This window comes from Chenopodium quinoa, unplaced genomic scaffold (genome assembly GCF_001683475.1).
Source record: "Chenopodium quinoa cultivar QQ74 unplaced genomic scaffold, ASM168347v1, whole genome shotgun sequence".
In the NCBI taxonomy this organism is placed as follows: domain Eukaryota; kingdom Viridiplantae; phylum Streptophyta; class Magnoliopsida; order Caryophyllales; family Amaranthaceae; genus Chenopodium; species Chenopodium quinoa.
In genome coordinates this window covers 1,901,034-1,918,577 of record NW_018743136.1, presented here as the reverse complement: position 1 = coordinate 1,918,577, position 17,544 = coordinate 1,901,034, and the positions used below count along the sequence as shown (strand labels likewise).

The 17,544-nt window shown below is 35.5% G+C and overlaps 1 protein-coding gene and 1 long non-coding RNA gene across 4 annotated transcripts; both read left to right on the top strand.

Moving 5' to 3' along the window:
- Positions 1–1,656: 1,656 nt before the first annotated feature.
- LOC110732094 lies at positions 1,657–2,636 on the top strand. Its single transcript, XM_021912008.1, has 2 exons — positions 1,657–1,754; positions 1,913–2,636. The coding sequence occupies exons 1-2, from the start codon at positions 1,657–1,659 to the stop codon at positions 2,634–2,636; spliced, it is 822 nt and encodes a 273-aa protein (XP_021767700.1).
- A 2,150-nt stretch (positions 2,637–4,786) lies between these two features.
- On the top strand, positions 4,787–8,657 carry LOC110732055. Of its 3 annotated transcripts, none has more exons than XR_002513426.1 (6): positions 4,787–5,250; positions 5,558–5,605; positions 5,729–5,785; positions 8,149–8,197; positions 8,295–8,347; positions 8,463–8,657. It is a non-coding gene; the product is annotated as an uncharacterized LOC110732055 (long non-coding RNA). The 3 variants fall into 3 exon arrangements; XR_002513425.1 differs by having other exon boundaries at positions 5,546–5,605; XR_002513424.1 differs by lacking the exon at positions 5,558–5,605 and having other exon boundaries at positions 4,801–5,250.
- Positions 8,658–17,544: the final 8,887 nt, after the last annotated feature.

Genomic DNA, 17,544 nt, shown 5'->3' with positions numbered 1-17,544 from the left:
AACTTGATCATAGATTGTGTCAAGATAAATCCTTCCACTTTCAGTAGTTCTTGAAGCTCCTTCATCCTCATCCGATGTGATTCAAGCTTTTGAAAAATGAGCGAATAGTTTGTAAAGGGCAATTTTTTTAGAGTAAATTGAGCATCATATATGATACCATTTTCAAAATTTGCACATCTATTTTATTTTTATACTTCACATTATACTTCGCATTAAACTTTAACTAAAGCAAAAAAAAGGGATACACATCTATTTTATTTTATAATTCACATTTGATTTCCTTATTCCAATTATTATATTCTGCAAAAAAAAAAAAAAAAAAAAAAAAAAAAAAAAAAAAAAAAACTAAGTGATGGGTCAAGTATAACAGTATATTGAACTTTGTATATATTTACGAACTTAAGCTAGTGGCGAGTCTTGGCCTAAAATTTAGAGGGGTTGAGATTTAAATATTTACCCTCTTGCTCAAAATTAATTAATATGTCCCAATATTTTATAAGTAAATATAGGTTATTTAAGTTTATTAACTAACTAGGTGAAACCCCGTGTAAATGCACGGATGTTAAATAATTTTAATAAAAATTATAATATATTGAGTAATAATTATATAAAAAATAGTGAATCAATTGACCAGGTATTAAAATACATTAAGGTTTATTCTCATTTACTGAACTGAGTTGAACAGAACTGAAGTAAACTAATTGGAGCTGAAATGAACTGATTGGAGCTGAACTGAACTGAACTGAAATGAAATGAGTTGAAATGAACTAAACTGAGCTGAAATGAATCTTTTATGAGAGAAGGAAATTAGGAGATGAATTGAACATATTGGAGATGAACTAAACTGAACTGAAATAAGCTGAAGTGAACAGGTACTAAATATAATTCGTATTAAAACTCTCCAAACATGTGATAAAAAATATTTAAATATGTAATAGTTATAAAGTGCAAGTTGATATTTTAGGAAGTTTACTTTACATCTTATATAATTATATAAAATAAAAGTCATAATTAATCTAGATGTAAGCCTTATATTTATACAATAATGTCTTTTTAGAAAGTAATTTGGCATGAATTTTTTAATAATATATTGTCAAGTGTCCCCTTAGATTAACTTTTAATAGTATGTGATTGATTAATTACGATAACTTACAGGAGGTCGCGCTCCAAATGACCCCGGTGACAGGTCCTCCTCTTTAACATCACACTTATAAGAAAATAAAAAGTTTAAAACGCAGATTATTCAGATTATCAAACTTGTGAATCTTTGAGGTGTTTAATTTAAATTACATCATTACATAATGTCATATGAAGGCTAATTAGCAAAAATAACATACCAAGTGCTTACAATTATGAATCTTTGAGGTATTTTATTTTTATATTTCACATTATAATTCACAAAAATCCACAATCCAATCATTCACTCTCCAAAAAAACACATCTACATATCCGAGACTTTCTCTCTATAGAAGAGTAGCCATCGGGGATCAACTCTGTCACTCTGATGATCAGAGCTGCGGGAGCTTCCTTAGAGTGCGAATCATATGCAAATTCTTTATGAATTTGCATTTTAGCTAAAGCTCTATCGATTTGTCATTTAGTTCTCTAGGCAAGTCTATTCTATCCGTCTTTAGTTTCATGGGTTCATCATTAGAAATGGAGGTGGCATCCACTGAGGAGTTAAATGTAAGAGATCGTTCAATAGTCAAGTTGGGTCAACTTGAAGCTGGAGGCCAAGGTGAATTGGCAGAGAGGTATAATGTGTTGGAAGGTGAGAATGGAAGCAAGGAAATGGAGGTGGACCTGCCTGCTCCTTCTCTAATTAACAAGAATAAGGATGTTAGCACGGCCAATGTTAAGCAACATGAAAAGCCACCTAAACAGACTAGGATGGTTAACTCCTTTAATTTAGGGAAGCAGTGGTCAAGTCTTCTCAATGGTTCAAGGAGGCCAGGAAGATAGTGATCAGTTCGTTAGATTGGGAAGAGGATGAGGGATTGGAAAATGCAGTTCAATTCTCACCGGAAAAAATTAGGGATCTTCATAAGCCTTGGGAGCTAACTCTAATTGGAAAATGTCTTGGTATCAAAGTGAGAACCGAGTTCATTGCGCAAAGAGTTCAGAGAATGTGGAACCCAAAGGAGGACTTGGAAACCATAGAAATTGAAAAAGGAGCATATCTTTTCAGATTTAGCTTACAAGATGATCTTGAGAAAGCTCTTTTTGGTGGTCCTTGGTTCGTGTTGGATCACTGCTTAATGTTAGCTAAATGGAGGCCAACTTTCAGACCTTCTACAAAAAGCTTCATCAATATGGCGGTCAGGAATAGGTTTTCGAAACTCCCAGTGGAGTATTATGAGAAGGAAGCGTTGTATAAGATAGCAGAAGTAGTGGGAAAGCCAGTTCGCGTTGACTACTCAACTGATAATATTAGCAAGTGTAGGTATGCTCGGGTTTGCATTGAGATCGAACTAAACAACCCTCTTATCACCAAGGCCTGGGTGGGGAAAGCATGGCAGAGGGTTGAGTATGAAAAAAATTCATATGCTCTGTTTTACCTGTGGTCGAGTAGGACATGTCAAGGAACTCTGTACCGAAAGGAAGGATACGGGAGAATCAGGTATAGAAAGCAGTAAAAAAAAAAAAGGGCATACCCATTTCTACCCTTAGACTTGAAGCAGAAGGAACAGCTACGGGGGCAGAGGAGGGAGCTAGCAAAAATATCAAAGACACCGAGGCTGGGTTGCATCCTAATCATAGTAACAACTAACAACAAGCATCAAAATAAGGTGGTAAATGACAAAGAGGAATACGGGCCTTGGATTTTGGCGGCTTCTAGAAGAAAGTTCAATAGAAAGGAGGAAAAAGGAAAAGCGGGAAGAGGAGAATAAAACCAAACAACAAGCATCAAAACAAGGAGGTAAACGACAAAGAGGAATACGGGCCTTGGATTTTGGCGGCTTCTAGAAGAAAGTTCAATAGAAAGGAGGAAAAAGGAAAAGCGGAAAAGGAAAAGAAACCCAAAAAAATATTAAAGAAAGCAAAGGAAGGAAGCATGGGGAACAACCCAGCCACCAACATACTCCTAGAAGCAATCAATGGACTGTCCTACTAATGGAAGAAAAAGAGGAGGAATCCATGGGAAAAAACAAGTCTGTTAGGAAGCAATATATGAACATTGATACTTTGCATCACAAGTCAACAGGGAAGGAAATCACATTGGGAAGTGGCAAAAATAAATTGGAATAATTTTTGAGGTTTAGCTCACCTACCAGCTTAAAGCAAAAACATTCGCATGCGTATCCCCGACAAAAACATTCCCAGAAAATAAATAACAGCCCTATTCCTACCCTAGCACCTACTCCTATCCAAAACGAAAATGGATCCTTCTCTGGGGAATCATCTCAACCGATTAGCAATTCGAAACCATACCCTCCAAATAACACCAAACAGCCTACACCTCCGCCGAGCTAAACCATATCTCCTCCCTCTCAGAATTTAGAACCAACCCCGACACCAATTCCCTTATCTAATAATACCAAACTCGTTGCCGAACTCCCACCCATTAAACCACCACCTATCTCATTTCCAAGCCTCATCTCATTACCAGGACTTACAACCATGACCAATTCCACCCCGGACCCCAACTTTGCACTTTTTTCCTACCCTCCCATCACCAACCCTTTGGCGGATCCTAGAGGTACGCCCTTTTCAAACGGAGAAAATCAACATCATAGAGGAGGGTCTAAGGTTGATATTGGCTCATCATATTCCCAGACCAATTTGAACTACGGGACTGCCTTCCTCCCCCTCGAACCACCTCCAAAAAACCCTACAACTCACAACTTGTAATTCGTAAACATTCTCTCAAATCTCATGGATCCTTCAAACCTTATGATCGCCTTAATCCCTCAGAAGGAGGTAGTGGGATTGGCTTTGGATCTCAGCTACGTACCAACAGGAAATCTAGTCCCGAAGATCAACATGAGGGCGTCCCCATTATCAATCACTAGTAGAAAAAATGCTATTTGTAACGTCCTATTAGTAACTAGCGTATGTTATGCTAGTTACGAAAGCATCAGTAGTAACCGACAAAGGTAGTGTCAGTTACTAATATGTGGTTTATCATTGCTTGAAGTTTTATTAGTAACTGACTAAATAAATGTCAGTTATAAATATTTAGTCAAATTAACTTTGACTTAAAAATTTATAACTAGCTTACAAACGTCAGTTACAAATATTAAGTCAAAGAAACTTTGACCAAAGCATTTGTAACTAGCTTACAAACGTCAGTTACAAATATTAAGTCAAATAAACTTTGACCAAAGTGTTTGTAACTAGCTTACAAACGTCAGTTACAAATATTAAGTTAAAGAAACTTTGACCAAAAAGTTTGTAACTAGCTTACAAAACGTCAGTTACAAATATTAAGTTATTACTTCCTATTAATTTTATTTAATTTTCATTTAATTTTTATTGAAGTTAGAGGAAATTATTTTTTTATTTTTTTTTTCAAAGAAGGAAACAATTTCTCGTTGAAATACAAACAAAAGAGTCAATTTTTTTATTTTTTGTTGTTCACTTTCGCTCCATCTTCTCGCGCTTAGCTTTCCTGTCAAAAACTCCTCCTTCCTCCTACAGTTTCTTCTTTGCTCCAACTCACTCCATTTAGTTTGGAATTTTTGAATTTGGGTTCAGCTTTAGTGATTCTATATTAAGGTTTTAAGGTATGTAATTTTTTGAATTAAGGTTCTTGTAATTTTCCCTTTCTTAAATTCAATAACACTACTACAAATACTGCCTATTAAAGCACTTAGCTAGCCACGCAATATAAAAATATTGCTGAAAAATCACATTTATTGTTAAATTGAGGCGCAAAATAAATAGTACCGCAATATAGCGCTGCTGAAGCTAAATAAACGCACCACTTAAAATTTTCATCAAGTGAATTGTTTCAAAGAGAAAATCCCACTATTCCCAATATCCCACTACTGCAGTCTTCCTCAATCCCTAACCTCTCGCTTTTGAGCAAATTTTCCCAATTTATGCGCTCAATTCATCAATCTTCAATTCAATTTGTGAGTTTTAATCCATCCAAATGTCAATCGCAACTCGTACTAAAGAACCCTAATCATTAAAATCGTTACTCTTTTCGCTGGATCTTTGTTCTTAATTGCTTCATTCTGCAGTTCAATTCGTGAGTTTCAATCAATCTTGTCAGCCCATACGATTTGCTGGAATATTCATCTGGTAATTTTTTTTTCACGATTATCTTCGTTTTTGTTAGATTTAACCTTTTAATTTGCCCTACAACTCTGAGTCGATTATATTTGCCAATCGAATTTTTCAACCTTATATATTGAATTTCGCTATAATTATTGAAATAATTAGAACCTTTTTCCAGAATGTTTTGGTTATGCTCTTATGTAACAACTTGTTTTGTTTATTTTCGTTCCATTTCATGCAGTTAAAAAGCTTTTAGTCGTTTTTTTTGGATTTTTTTTGTTGTATTTAACCTATTCATTGCTTGCTGCATTGTTGTAAGCATCATTTGAAGAACTTCATGTGAAAAAAAAAGAGATTGCAAAAAAAGAGGTTTAATTTGGTATGTTTACTGCATCTTTATGATAAGATCTTTAATTGAAGGATAGCTTTTAGAATTTATTATGTGTTTTGAGTGTTTAATTCATTAGTACATCCCCTGCATACTGATTCGGATCTTCATCAGATTATCAAGTCCTCTCAGGCTCTGTCGAATGATCATTGTCAGTACTTCTTGTTTCAGGTATATTTTATGGTGTCACTTCTTGTTCATTATAGCATTCAATGATTGTTTTATGTTTATGTTTATATGTGATGAATTATTTAATTATTTTCACTGTGGTGCATCTTCTAGCATGTTTTCCTGAACTCTTAGGTTCATCTCTACCTTCTGTTTTATAAAGATGCTCGAGTTTAAAAGTTTTATTGCTTATTTTTACTTCTAGATTTGGATTTCTTATATCCTGTTACGTACTTTGTATTATGTTTTGTTCTGTGTTCCAATCGATCCTCTTTATAAGCCTTCTTTATAACACCACTAAGAAAATAAGGAGGGGGTGGATAGGTTAGATCAATAGATGGTGGTGGTAAACTAAAGAGTTTTATGTCATAGAATTTGACAATTGCTCAAGACTTAATTCACTTATTATTACTGGCTAGAGAAACAGTTTTGCCAATTATAATTAGCTATAATTATAATGATGGTATGGCATAAGATGGGTGATAGAGTTTAAGAATTTACTTATATTGATGTGCCTAATCGATATGATATGAAATAGAATACAATACTTTCAGTTCATAACATAATAATATTGATATAATATCTTATTAGGCATATGTCACTGTCTTTGAACTTTTATGAATGAAGGTTCTTTTTCACTCGTTCAATTTAATAATGGAGCAGCTTACTTGAGTTATGAAAGAGGTCCATTATAAATTTTGTATCTCCTACACTAGTGATTGAATGAGTAGGAAATCAGAATCTCTGAAATATCATGATAAGTTATAACTTACCTATAGTAATTTTAGTCTTTATATCCGAAATAATATTGAAAGCATAGTTAACAAATTTTTATTTGTTATGAGTGCACTACAATTGTTCTCATATTTTAACTTTGATATTATACTTTTCAAACTTATGCTAGAAGTCTATCAATTTGAGTCATTATTGCCTTTTCATTTCATCTAGATTTCCACCCCAATCCAGCAATTGCTTTATTTCCAATGCCTTGTAAAGGTTCTTTCAGCCAATCACTAGTGGGAATTAATGTTGAGTTTTTCCAAGTCCTATGCACAAGAGCACAAAATTACTCAATATGCAATAAAGAATTACTAGCACAAATGGCATCCGTAGTATGCCAAAAGAAATGGCAAAGTAGTATTGACTATGAACGAATTCATTTATGTAGACTTATCTAAAGTTGGAAACTAATTAACTAAAACAAGAACCAAAATGAATTGTCCTTATTATCCAGAACACGGATGTACCTCTTTCCAACCCATGTTTTTTAGAATTATTTGGCATACCTACCAGCTCCAAGGGCTATTTCCAAGGCTTCGGCTACATCTTCCTCAGTTGAAGGTGGACTAGCATCATCAGCTGACCTTCTCTGCCCCAAAAGTGCCATGCAGTGCTCTTCTTTCAGCAGCTCTATATATGTCACTTTGGCTTCTTGTTTTCTTACTTCTGTGTTAATTTATATATATATGTTAGCTGAGACATGGCTTTATCATACTTTTAGGCAGGTCTGCTCGATTTCCTGTGAATCTTGTTAATAGATTCCCAAACCACCCAGGGATTGGAACATTGTTTTATAGAGTTGCTGTGACTTAACATAGCTTGTGCAGTTATTAATAGCTTATATTTTTGACATGGTTTAAGCTCTGTATGTATTTTGATGGTTGCCTATTTTGCAATGCCCTTTATAATTTTGAATTCCTTTGGATTCTTAATTGTTGCAGGTCGTGTAATAATACTTATTACACCATTAGTAGACTAGTGTGGAGTTTTAATATCGACTGTTGGAGAATATACTAATACCTACAGTGCATTGTTTAGGGAGTTCATATATATAGTCTTGCATTTGAAAATAAATATCTCCTGCTTTTGTGAATTTCCAATTAGTATACATTTTTGCAGTTATCTCAATATTCTTGTCTTTCTCCCACTCAACTTAGAAATATGCAGATTTGCTACAATATATCAAGTATCATAATCTGCATTCCACCCTACAGCAACATCCTTATACTCTTACTCTGTACAAATTTAAGTGCTTTTCCTTAAGATTTACATACACACCCTTGCAAAACTTCTCTTCTGTCTACTTTTTGCAACTTCCAATCCTTTTTATCTCTTAAGCTAGTTTAGTATTAAGTTCAAATACTTAATTTTTGGAGAAAGGTCTGGACTTTGGAGTGCTTATTTATGGTCATACTTTCATGTGAAAATTCTTCTCGTGTTTTTGTGATGTCCTTTAGCCCATCAATGTGTCATACTATTTCCAGAGGCCGTCGCAGCCATAAATTTCTGAAGCACAGTGGTGGGGGAATCTTCTTTACATCACTGAATAATTTAGTAACATGTTGACCTCATTGTCTTCTTTTCAGGCCAGAGTACTATGGAAAAGCCGTCTAGTTGAATTGGAATAGTCCCCAGGTAAATTTTCTTCTTATTTTGGTTTATATTCAATGAAGAAAAGTATTGTTTTTCTGCTTCGCTCTGGTGGCCAGGTTTTGATCTTAAAAGTTTTCAGATTGGGAGCAAATATATTTGCGAGTAATAGGCCGGGTATGTAATTTGCAAGAGGTTAGTGATAAATTTTCCTCTTCTTTGCAAGTTAATAAAATTCTGTATACATGTATCTTGACCGATGTTTTATATTTAAAAACTATAATTAACATGTTTTTTTATATATTTGTAGGAGTATTTGGCAAGACTTGCATGCAGCCTACAACGATGTAGAATTAGATGAGATTCGAGAACAATAGGCTAAGTTTTTTAGACTTAATTTTTTTGTTGAAAGACTAGTTATTTTATTGATCAATGTTATGATCAATCGCATTTATCTATATAAAACAATTAACACATTTCTATATATATACTTTTATTTGGCCTACTGGTTATTGTTATTACATTCCTAAATTGTAAATCAATAATTTTTTTTTATTCAAGTTTTAATTGTTTTGTGGAAACTATAGTTTATTTTGTTGTATTGTTGTGGATGAATTCAATTTATGTGGAATTATTTGGAGTGTTTGGTTTGTTGTTGAATTGTAACAGGTTGTAACAGGTTTTAACCCTTTTTACAATGGGTCGTTCAGTAGGATATACTACCAAGCTTGTTGTATTTGAATTAGATATTTATATAAAAAAATTAAATATATATTTATTAGTAACTAGCGTAACACCGTAAGCTAGTGCTAGTTAGGAATAATTTTTTTAAAAGAAAAAAATTATTAGTAACTGGCGTTTGGCTATGCTAGTTACAAATAATATCGTAATTGTAACCGACGTATCTTAACGCCAGTTACGAATAGTGTGGGGAATAAATTTCAAGCTTAAACCCCATGCTTGAACTCCACTGTAATCATACACTAAAGTACGGTGACGTCCAAAAGGGAAGAAGATAGAGTAAAAGAGTCGCCAACAAGTTTTAGGAACTTGTAAACCGTTCACATGGTGAAATTTACACCCCTTAACGATCCAAGAGATCGTCAACTCCATAAGGTCTAGAACCAAATAAGGGTTCGGGGATGAAGGTACAAATCCAACCTAAAAGAGATTGAACCTGCCCTAATAATAGGCCTCTACTTTATTCTGATCGTATTCATGTGCGCTTTTTAATTAACATGCAATCAATAGGATTAACCCTAAACCTGTTTATCTATGTTGGTTGAATATTAATGCACAAGTAAACTATTATTGGCGATCACTTGAAATTATAATCACATTAACCCTAAACAAGATTATTAATTATCTTATTAAGCGTGATTACAAGTACAAATTCCCTTTAAACATGCATAAAAGGTGTGATCAAGCAATAACAATAAAAATCAAGCAACATAATAAATTAATCATAATAATTATAAAAGTCATAATAATTATCATAAATAAAATAATCATCATCAAAATAACAATAATAATAATATTCATAACCATCATAAATCATAACAATTATAATCATAATCATGTTCATGTTAATATTAAAGCATAATAATAATAGCAAGATCCTTGGCATGATAATAACAAGATTAATAACAAATCCTAGCATGTCACTAAGAAATAAAAATCAAAGCTTTAACCCTAACATGATACTAATAATTATAAGTATTAGGAAGAATATAGGAAGCATCATAGGAATCATAATAAGCATATTTGATATTATAACCTTTTCCCTAAACATGATACTAGGAATATCATAATAACAATGTAAACATGATGTCTACATCATAATATCAATGAAATCAACTAAAGAACTTACTTTGATGCCTCGTACCTCTTTCAAATAACAAAATACACACGTTAGTAACTTCAAGAAAAACAATAATCAAAACAATTAAATTAAATAATTGAAATAGAGATTTTGGACCAAACCCTTAGAAATTAAACCTTTCACGTCTAGGGCGAAGGCAACTTCGAATATGGCTAGGTGTTTCTAGATATTGTGAATGCGGAATTTTGTATGTAAAAGCAAAGTTTAGAAAAAGAGAGAGAGAAATGAGATAATCAAGAAAACTTGATGAGAATTGGTGAATGGTTAATAGAGAATTAGAGAATTAATGATTGCGAATGAAAATTGATTGTCGATGAGAATTCGTGAGAATTGGTTGTTGAAAACGGAGTTTTTAATATGTTATTTATATAGAAATTAGTCAAAAAGATAAAATATCAAAACAGAGCACTTGGCGCACGCAAAACAGAGCTGGCGCCAGGCGCCAATAGCTAGCACCAGGCGCCAATGGCTGGCACCAGGCGCCAGGCCTAATTTCAGGCGCCAATGCCTGGAGTCAGGTGCCGGGCCTGTTTTTGACGCGTTTTCGAAAATCAGATAAGTTTGCCGTACTGGAGGATAAAATCGTATCTTTTCCTCGAAAATGATATTTGATTTTAATTAAAACTCTGAAAAGTCAATTTATCAATGCTAATTGAATTAGGAATGAAAAGAACCTTCTAGAAGAATCTAGAAGCCTAAAACCATTCCTAATTGCATTAGGAATGATAAATCATTTTAGGCCCTCCTCAAGATCATTGGGCCGTATATAAGGCTCAAATCGGGCCCAACTTAGTAAATTGGCCATAACTTCCTCAATATTCATCGGAATTGGGCTTATAATATATTGTTGAAAAGCTCTTGTTAAGCCCCATCCGATTACACTATTATTGGACCCACATAATGGACTAACCAAACTGGATTGGCTGGTTTTTTCTTAAAATAAGTTTTCAAAAACAGAGAGAAGAGAAAAGAAATTAAAACTGTCCACAATACTAGACCTTCTGCACTTTCGCTTCATTCGATTATGATTCGACGTGAAAGGTACTCATCATCGGGTTTTGTTTAGGGGAGACACAAATGGGTGTCTATAGAAGCCCCCACTTTGACTGAGTTTGGAGAAACGCAAGTTCCGTAAACAAAAGTCAAAGTATCGATAGGGACGGAGAATGATTCAAAAAGTTCTGCGATCCTAAATCATTCTTGAAACGCCGATACCTACAAAACTAGCGTTAGTTAAACAGATAAAAGAGTTAAGAAACGTGTATCTTGCACCGTCGAGCACACGTCTCTGAAAGTAACCGATTTATCTTGATGACCTCCTACAAGCTAGAGAATGCCACCCCGCTTGAAAACCGCTGCGCCTGTTACTTCTTCCAAATTAGAAGATTTCTTTGCCTGAAACGATCCTCCTCCGCTTTGATAATATTCCACATCCAAGGGAATACTATCGAAGATTGCTTCTCTTGAAACAATCCTCCGTTGTTTGTGACAACTCTCCACAATCTAAGGAACGCTACCTTGTTGTTTCGATGTTCACCCGTCTCTGAACAAAGAGCTTCTTTTTTGGGTATGTTCACGCGCCTGTGAATAATAGAGCTTCTTTTCTTTTTTCTGGATATGCCTACGCGTCTCTGAACAATAGAGCTTCTTTTTTTAATATGAACTTCTAAATGATGTGTCCACGCGTCTCTGAACGAAGAGCTTGATAATAGGATGCCCACGCGTCTCTAAGCAAAAGAGCTTGAAAATAGGAGATCTTTGATGATATGTCCACGCGTCTCTGAACAAAAGAGCTTTTTGAATGATATGCCCACGCGTCTCTGGAGCAATAGAGCTTGAAAAGGATTGTCCACGCGTCTCTGAACAAAAGAGCTTGGTTGATGGAAATGTTCACGCGTCTCTGAACAATAGAGCTTTGATAGAAATGTCCACGCGTCTCTAAACAAAAGAGCTTTGACGATATGTCCTCGTGTCTCTGGACAATAGAGCTTTGATGGAGATGTTCACGCGTCTCTGAACAATAGAGCTTCGGTACTTGAATGTTTGTTGCGATAATATGCTGAAGAAAAATTTCCGAAGACCAACGTTTGTCGATCTCTAAAGCTCGCCTGAACTTTGCTTCCGCTAAAACAGTATGTCGGTGTTTCCGTGATGAGCCAATTCTTAGGCGCTTTAAGCTAAGTGAGACGATCTTTCATCAGGTCGACCACTTATTGTGATTGTAATCAAACTGACTACTTAATCATGTCAAATTTCTTATAAGGGCTACTTGCGTACCAAGGAACCCGAAATTTCTGTATGAGGTCGAAATCACCTTTCTGAGAGGCTTCGATCTCTGTCGCTGCTGGAATATCTCTGGCGTCAAGAATTGGAGTAGGGTCTTCCCTATTCTGCTGCACCTGTATTTATTTTTTACTATAGAACTTTGCTAATTTCTTTAACCATCTTAGGGTTGACCTAAGGTTTAGCATTGCTTGACTTATCGACTTGACACGACTCAAGGTATAAACTTGACTCGATATGATTGACTGACTCGAGGTTGAATCAACTCAAAGTGAAATGACACATGTGTTAGACTCAAATCAAATTGATATGACACGGCATGGACTCGATGTGTACATGACTCGTGTGTGCATTGTAATGTGATCGTGCGACTCGAAAATGCAAAAAAACAAAAATTTTCCGTCATTATTGTGGAGTGTACCGACTTTCTCCCGAAAAAGAAAGGCGCGAAAAGAAAGAAACGAAGTTTTTGAAGGTGCATGTTGAATGAGCTTAGTCAAATGTCATTTGATACTATCTCTCAAGGTGCAAGGATTAATCCATCCTAGGATATTTCAACTGTTGACTCCATGATGAAAGTATTTGGGTAACTTAGGCACGGAGGCTAAGCACTTCATACTTCGTGATGCAATGATGATTATGATTGATGAGTGATGTGACAAGGCATCATTCAGCGTTGTGTTAAGATTCTATGACAAAGGGTTCTTCAGGGAAGGTGTATTTGGTCATGTATCTGTGATGTGTGTGAAAATGACACTAAGGTTAGGCCGCAAGAGCTAAGTGTGTGGGAAAATATATTGAAAAGAGTCAAATGATGGTGACTCTTAGGCTAGGTAAGCTAATGATGTAAGGATCAAGCCCCCAAGTTTATCTCTAAATGGATAGGGATAAGCATAGGAAATCCCTTGATATGATCATGGTGTTAGTGTGTGAATGTGAATATGAATGCATTTTTATTACGGCCGCACCTCAATGTAAGGTTGCCTACGTATCCATTAGGAATCAGGCCGAACGTAGCTCTAGCCGAACCTCGCACAAGTGTGTATACCTCAAAAGGGTCTTTTAAGGGTTGTAACGTGGTTAGGCTAAAGGTTATAGAAGAAGGGGATAAAGGCTCAAGTCCTTAGATAAGCCCCCAAGATGTGCAACATCGCTTTTGAATCTTTATATTTTTACTTGAGTTTCTACTCTTTTTTAGCTCTATTTTCTTTAGCATTTATTTATTTTAATAAGTGTGGGCAATCCCGATCATGCAGTCTATCACTCACTTGGCATTCATGTTTCTCAGGCACGGTACCGAGCACTCGTTAAGAAACACAATCTGAGACGTGTTCATATCAAAGACATTGGAACACTTGCCCTTTTATAAACTTTTATGATTATTTTTGCTTTTGCTATTTTAATTTTTTGAATCACTCAAGCCTTTCTGAAATTGCATAAGTTGCACACCATCCCATCCCAAGATTAGATAGATGTAGGTTGAAAAAAGAAAGGTCTATCGTTAGACGAGGCTCAAAGTGGTTTATGAAGAAAGGATTGCATATTTGAAAGGTGAAAGGAGATATGATGTGGCTACAAGGGGTGCCTCAAATCATTGGTATACCTTGTGCTTAATTCGACAATGATTTTTATTTTTTATTTATTTTTTATATATTTTTTTTAATGCAATGTAATGAAATGATCATATGTAAGGAAATACATGCTCATTTTTATTAAAAAAAAAAGGGAAAAGATTCTACAAAATTCATCTAAAGGAAAAGAAAAGGTGTCTATGCTAGACTTATTGGGGAAAGAAAAAAAAGAAATAGAAAAGGAGGTCATGAAATGTTGTCGTTGAAGTTCGCCTCTGTCTTGTGTTGTTTGCTCCGACATCATCCATTCTTCTCGCTAGCTAGAGGCAATGGGATCTTATTTGCCTCTATGAGATCTTGGATGAGGTTTTGAAACCTGTAGCATTCATCAGTAGTATGACCGCGCCCTCGATGGTACTTGCAATAGGAGTTTGGATTCCATCTCGAAGAACGATTTTCTGGTGTTGGATCCTCGGTAGGGCCAATAGGTTTGATTAATCCTCGATCATAGAGACGATCGAAATAGCATCGTAGGTCATTCCAATGGGTGTGAACTCTCGCCCGGGTTTCCTTTTAGATCCTTGATTGTCCATGGCTAAGATACCATTATGGTCAAAGGTACTAACATTATTATTAGAGTGGGCGTTTTCGAAAGAAGAAGGATTGTCGTTCTTCTTTCCTTTCCAGCCACCGTGGTTAGTATTGTTAGTAGATTTTTGCTTTGCGAGGTCGTCTTTGATTTCAATTCCGATGTCATAAACAGCCTTGAAAGTATTCAAGTTGTGTTGATATTTTAAGTGCTTTGAATACTTTTCTTGGAGATTCTTGATAAACATCCTCACAGACTCCTTTTCGGTGGGGACCTCAATCATATTAGCAGAAGTTTCCCTCCATTTATTAAAGAAAGAAGTGAACCCTTCGTTTTCTTTTTGTTTTAACAACTCGAGTTGTCTACAATCTGTTTCGTCTTGGATGTTGCACTTATATCTATCTATGAAAGCGTTTACTATCGATTCCCAGGAAGAGGTTTTCTCTTTGTCAAGGGAGAAGAACCATTTTTGGCAAACGGTTTCGAGAGATAGTGGGAACAGAGAGGGGAAAACCTTCTTATCGATACCCTTAATACTCATTATAGTTTCGAAAGCTCTTAGATGGAAGTAAGGGTTATCTGTTGCCTTGAATTTAGGGATGTCAGTGGCGTTGAACTTATGAGGAAGAAGTTCCTTCTCCAGCGAGACCCCTTGTGAACTCATGCCCTGAAATTTATAGTCACTAGATAGCTTGCTTAAACTTTCTTGCATGAGGTTCATTTGTTGTTGCTTCACAGGGTCATCAATTTTGGAGTGTGAGTAGCTTCAGTGTCTCAGTCACGGTAACCAAATGGTTCCTAAGCTCATTGACTTCTTCTTGAGTTGCCATTATCTTCTTAGCCTTCCTCTTTCGACGAATCGGTTTGTCAAAAAGCGAGACCTGAATAAAGAGGTTGTCCTTGATTAATCGCCCTTCTCTCCTCGACCAAGTACTGTGGAAAAGGAATTTGGGGATATTCGTTGTTAATTATTTGACTCAAGCTTTATTCAACATGCAATGGATGGAGGAAGTGAAGAAAGATGGAATAGAATGTGAAGAAAAATGATGTAGATGGAGGGATATGAAGAATTGGGAATAGAATGTACCCCCCAACTCAAATGACGGAAAAGACCGACTCATGCATGAACCTAAGACATGGTCAGGGTGATGTACTCAAAGTGTGTGCTAAGACTAGTGAGTGTAGGTGACATGTTAAGACTCGTGTCATGACCATGTGGCTAGACTATGTGACTAGACTCAAGCAAAGACTATGTTGGTTGAATATTAGTCTTAACACAACTCAAACAAATGGTTAGGAAAAATCACATAGAGTATGCACAACAAATAATGCACAATTAGTCAAGTAGGCACAATATGATGCAATGAGTTTGCAACCTAACCATGGCTCTACTTTCTAAAGTTTGGGATATGGTTTAGTCAATAGAGGGTCCATGGTTAATTTTCCAGATGCACCGCGCGGAAGCCTAACCGTGAAGGGTTGGCGCGAGTAGATGGGACACCGCGAGTTTTAGAAAAAAACTCGCTTCCATGGTTTGGTGAATTCAACATTCTCGGATGTACCCTTTGTTGCACGGAGCGTTCAATCGGGTAGATGGAGCATGAATTCCCAGAGGGTTATGTCCATATGTAGAACACATATGGGTTTCAGAAAAATGAGAAAAAATTCAATCAGGAAGAAGGATCGAGCAAACAATATGAAAAACCGGTTGAAATTAGAACGCATATTTCTGGCTCGGTATTGGGAGAAGTTGGCGCCAACAATAAGAGACTGGCGCCAGCTTTTAATTGTAGCGCCTAGCGCCAATACTGACGTCTGGCGCTATGAATAAAATGCTGGCGCCAAGCTCTGGCCCCTGACGCTACTTCCCACATGCCTCATCAGCTTTCTGTGCTCGATATTTTTTAGTTTCGCGCGGTGTTATTTCAGCCCTAGTTGTGAAAGATATTTCTCAAATCTCCTACGTGTAAAATCCTATGTTTTTAACTCATTACGGATGGTCTTTCCAATGAGATCTTTTTTATGCATATGACAATAACGTTAATCAAAATTACGCACATGAAATACTTAGAACGTTTCGAGTCTAATCCACTCATTCTAAATCATTGTCGAAACAAGTTGATGAATTAAAATAGAAATCCTCCCGAGTAGCGTCGCCAAAAAACTGTGGGGAATAAATTTCAAGCTTTAACCCCATGCTTGAACCCCACTGTGATCATACACTAAAGTACGGTGACGTCCAAAAGGGAAGAAGATAGAGCAAAAGAGTCGCCAACAAGTTTTAGGAACTTGTAAACCGTTCACATGGTGAAGTTTACACCCCTTAACGATCCAAGAGATCGTCAAATCCATAACGTCTAGAACCAAATAAGGGTTCGGGGATGAAGGTACAAATCCAACCTAAAAGAGATTGAACCTGCCCTAATAATAGGCCTCTACTTTATTCTGATCGTATTCATGTGCGCTTTTTAATTAACATGCAATCAATAGGATTAACCCTAAACCTGTTTATCTATGTTGGTTGAATATTAATGCACAAATAAACTATTATTGGCGATCACTTGAAATTATAATTACATTAACCCTAAACAAGATTATTAATTATCTTATTAAGCGTGATTACAAGTACAAATTCCCTTTAAACATGCATAAAAGGTGTGATCAAGCAATAACAATAAAAATCAAACAACATAATAAATTAATCATAATAATTATAAAATTCATAATAATAATCATAAATAAAATAATCATCATCTAAATAACAATAATAATAATATTCATAACCATCATAAATCATAACAATTATAATCATAATCATGTTCATGTTAATATTAAAGCATAATAATAATAGCAAGATCCTAGGCATGATACTAACAAGATTAATAACAAATCCTAGCATGTCACTAAGCAATAAAAATCAAAGCTTTAACCCTAACATGATACTAACAATTATAAGTATTAGGAAGAACATAGGAAGCATCATAGGAATCATAATAAGCATATTTGATATTATAACCTTTTCCCTAAACATGATACTAGGAATATCATAATAACAATGTAAACATGA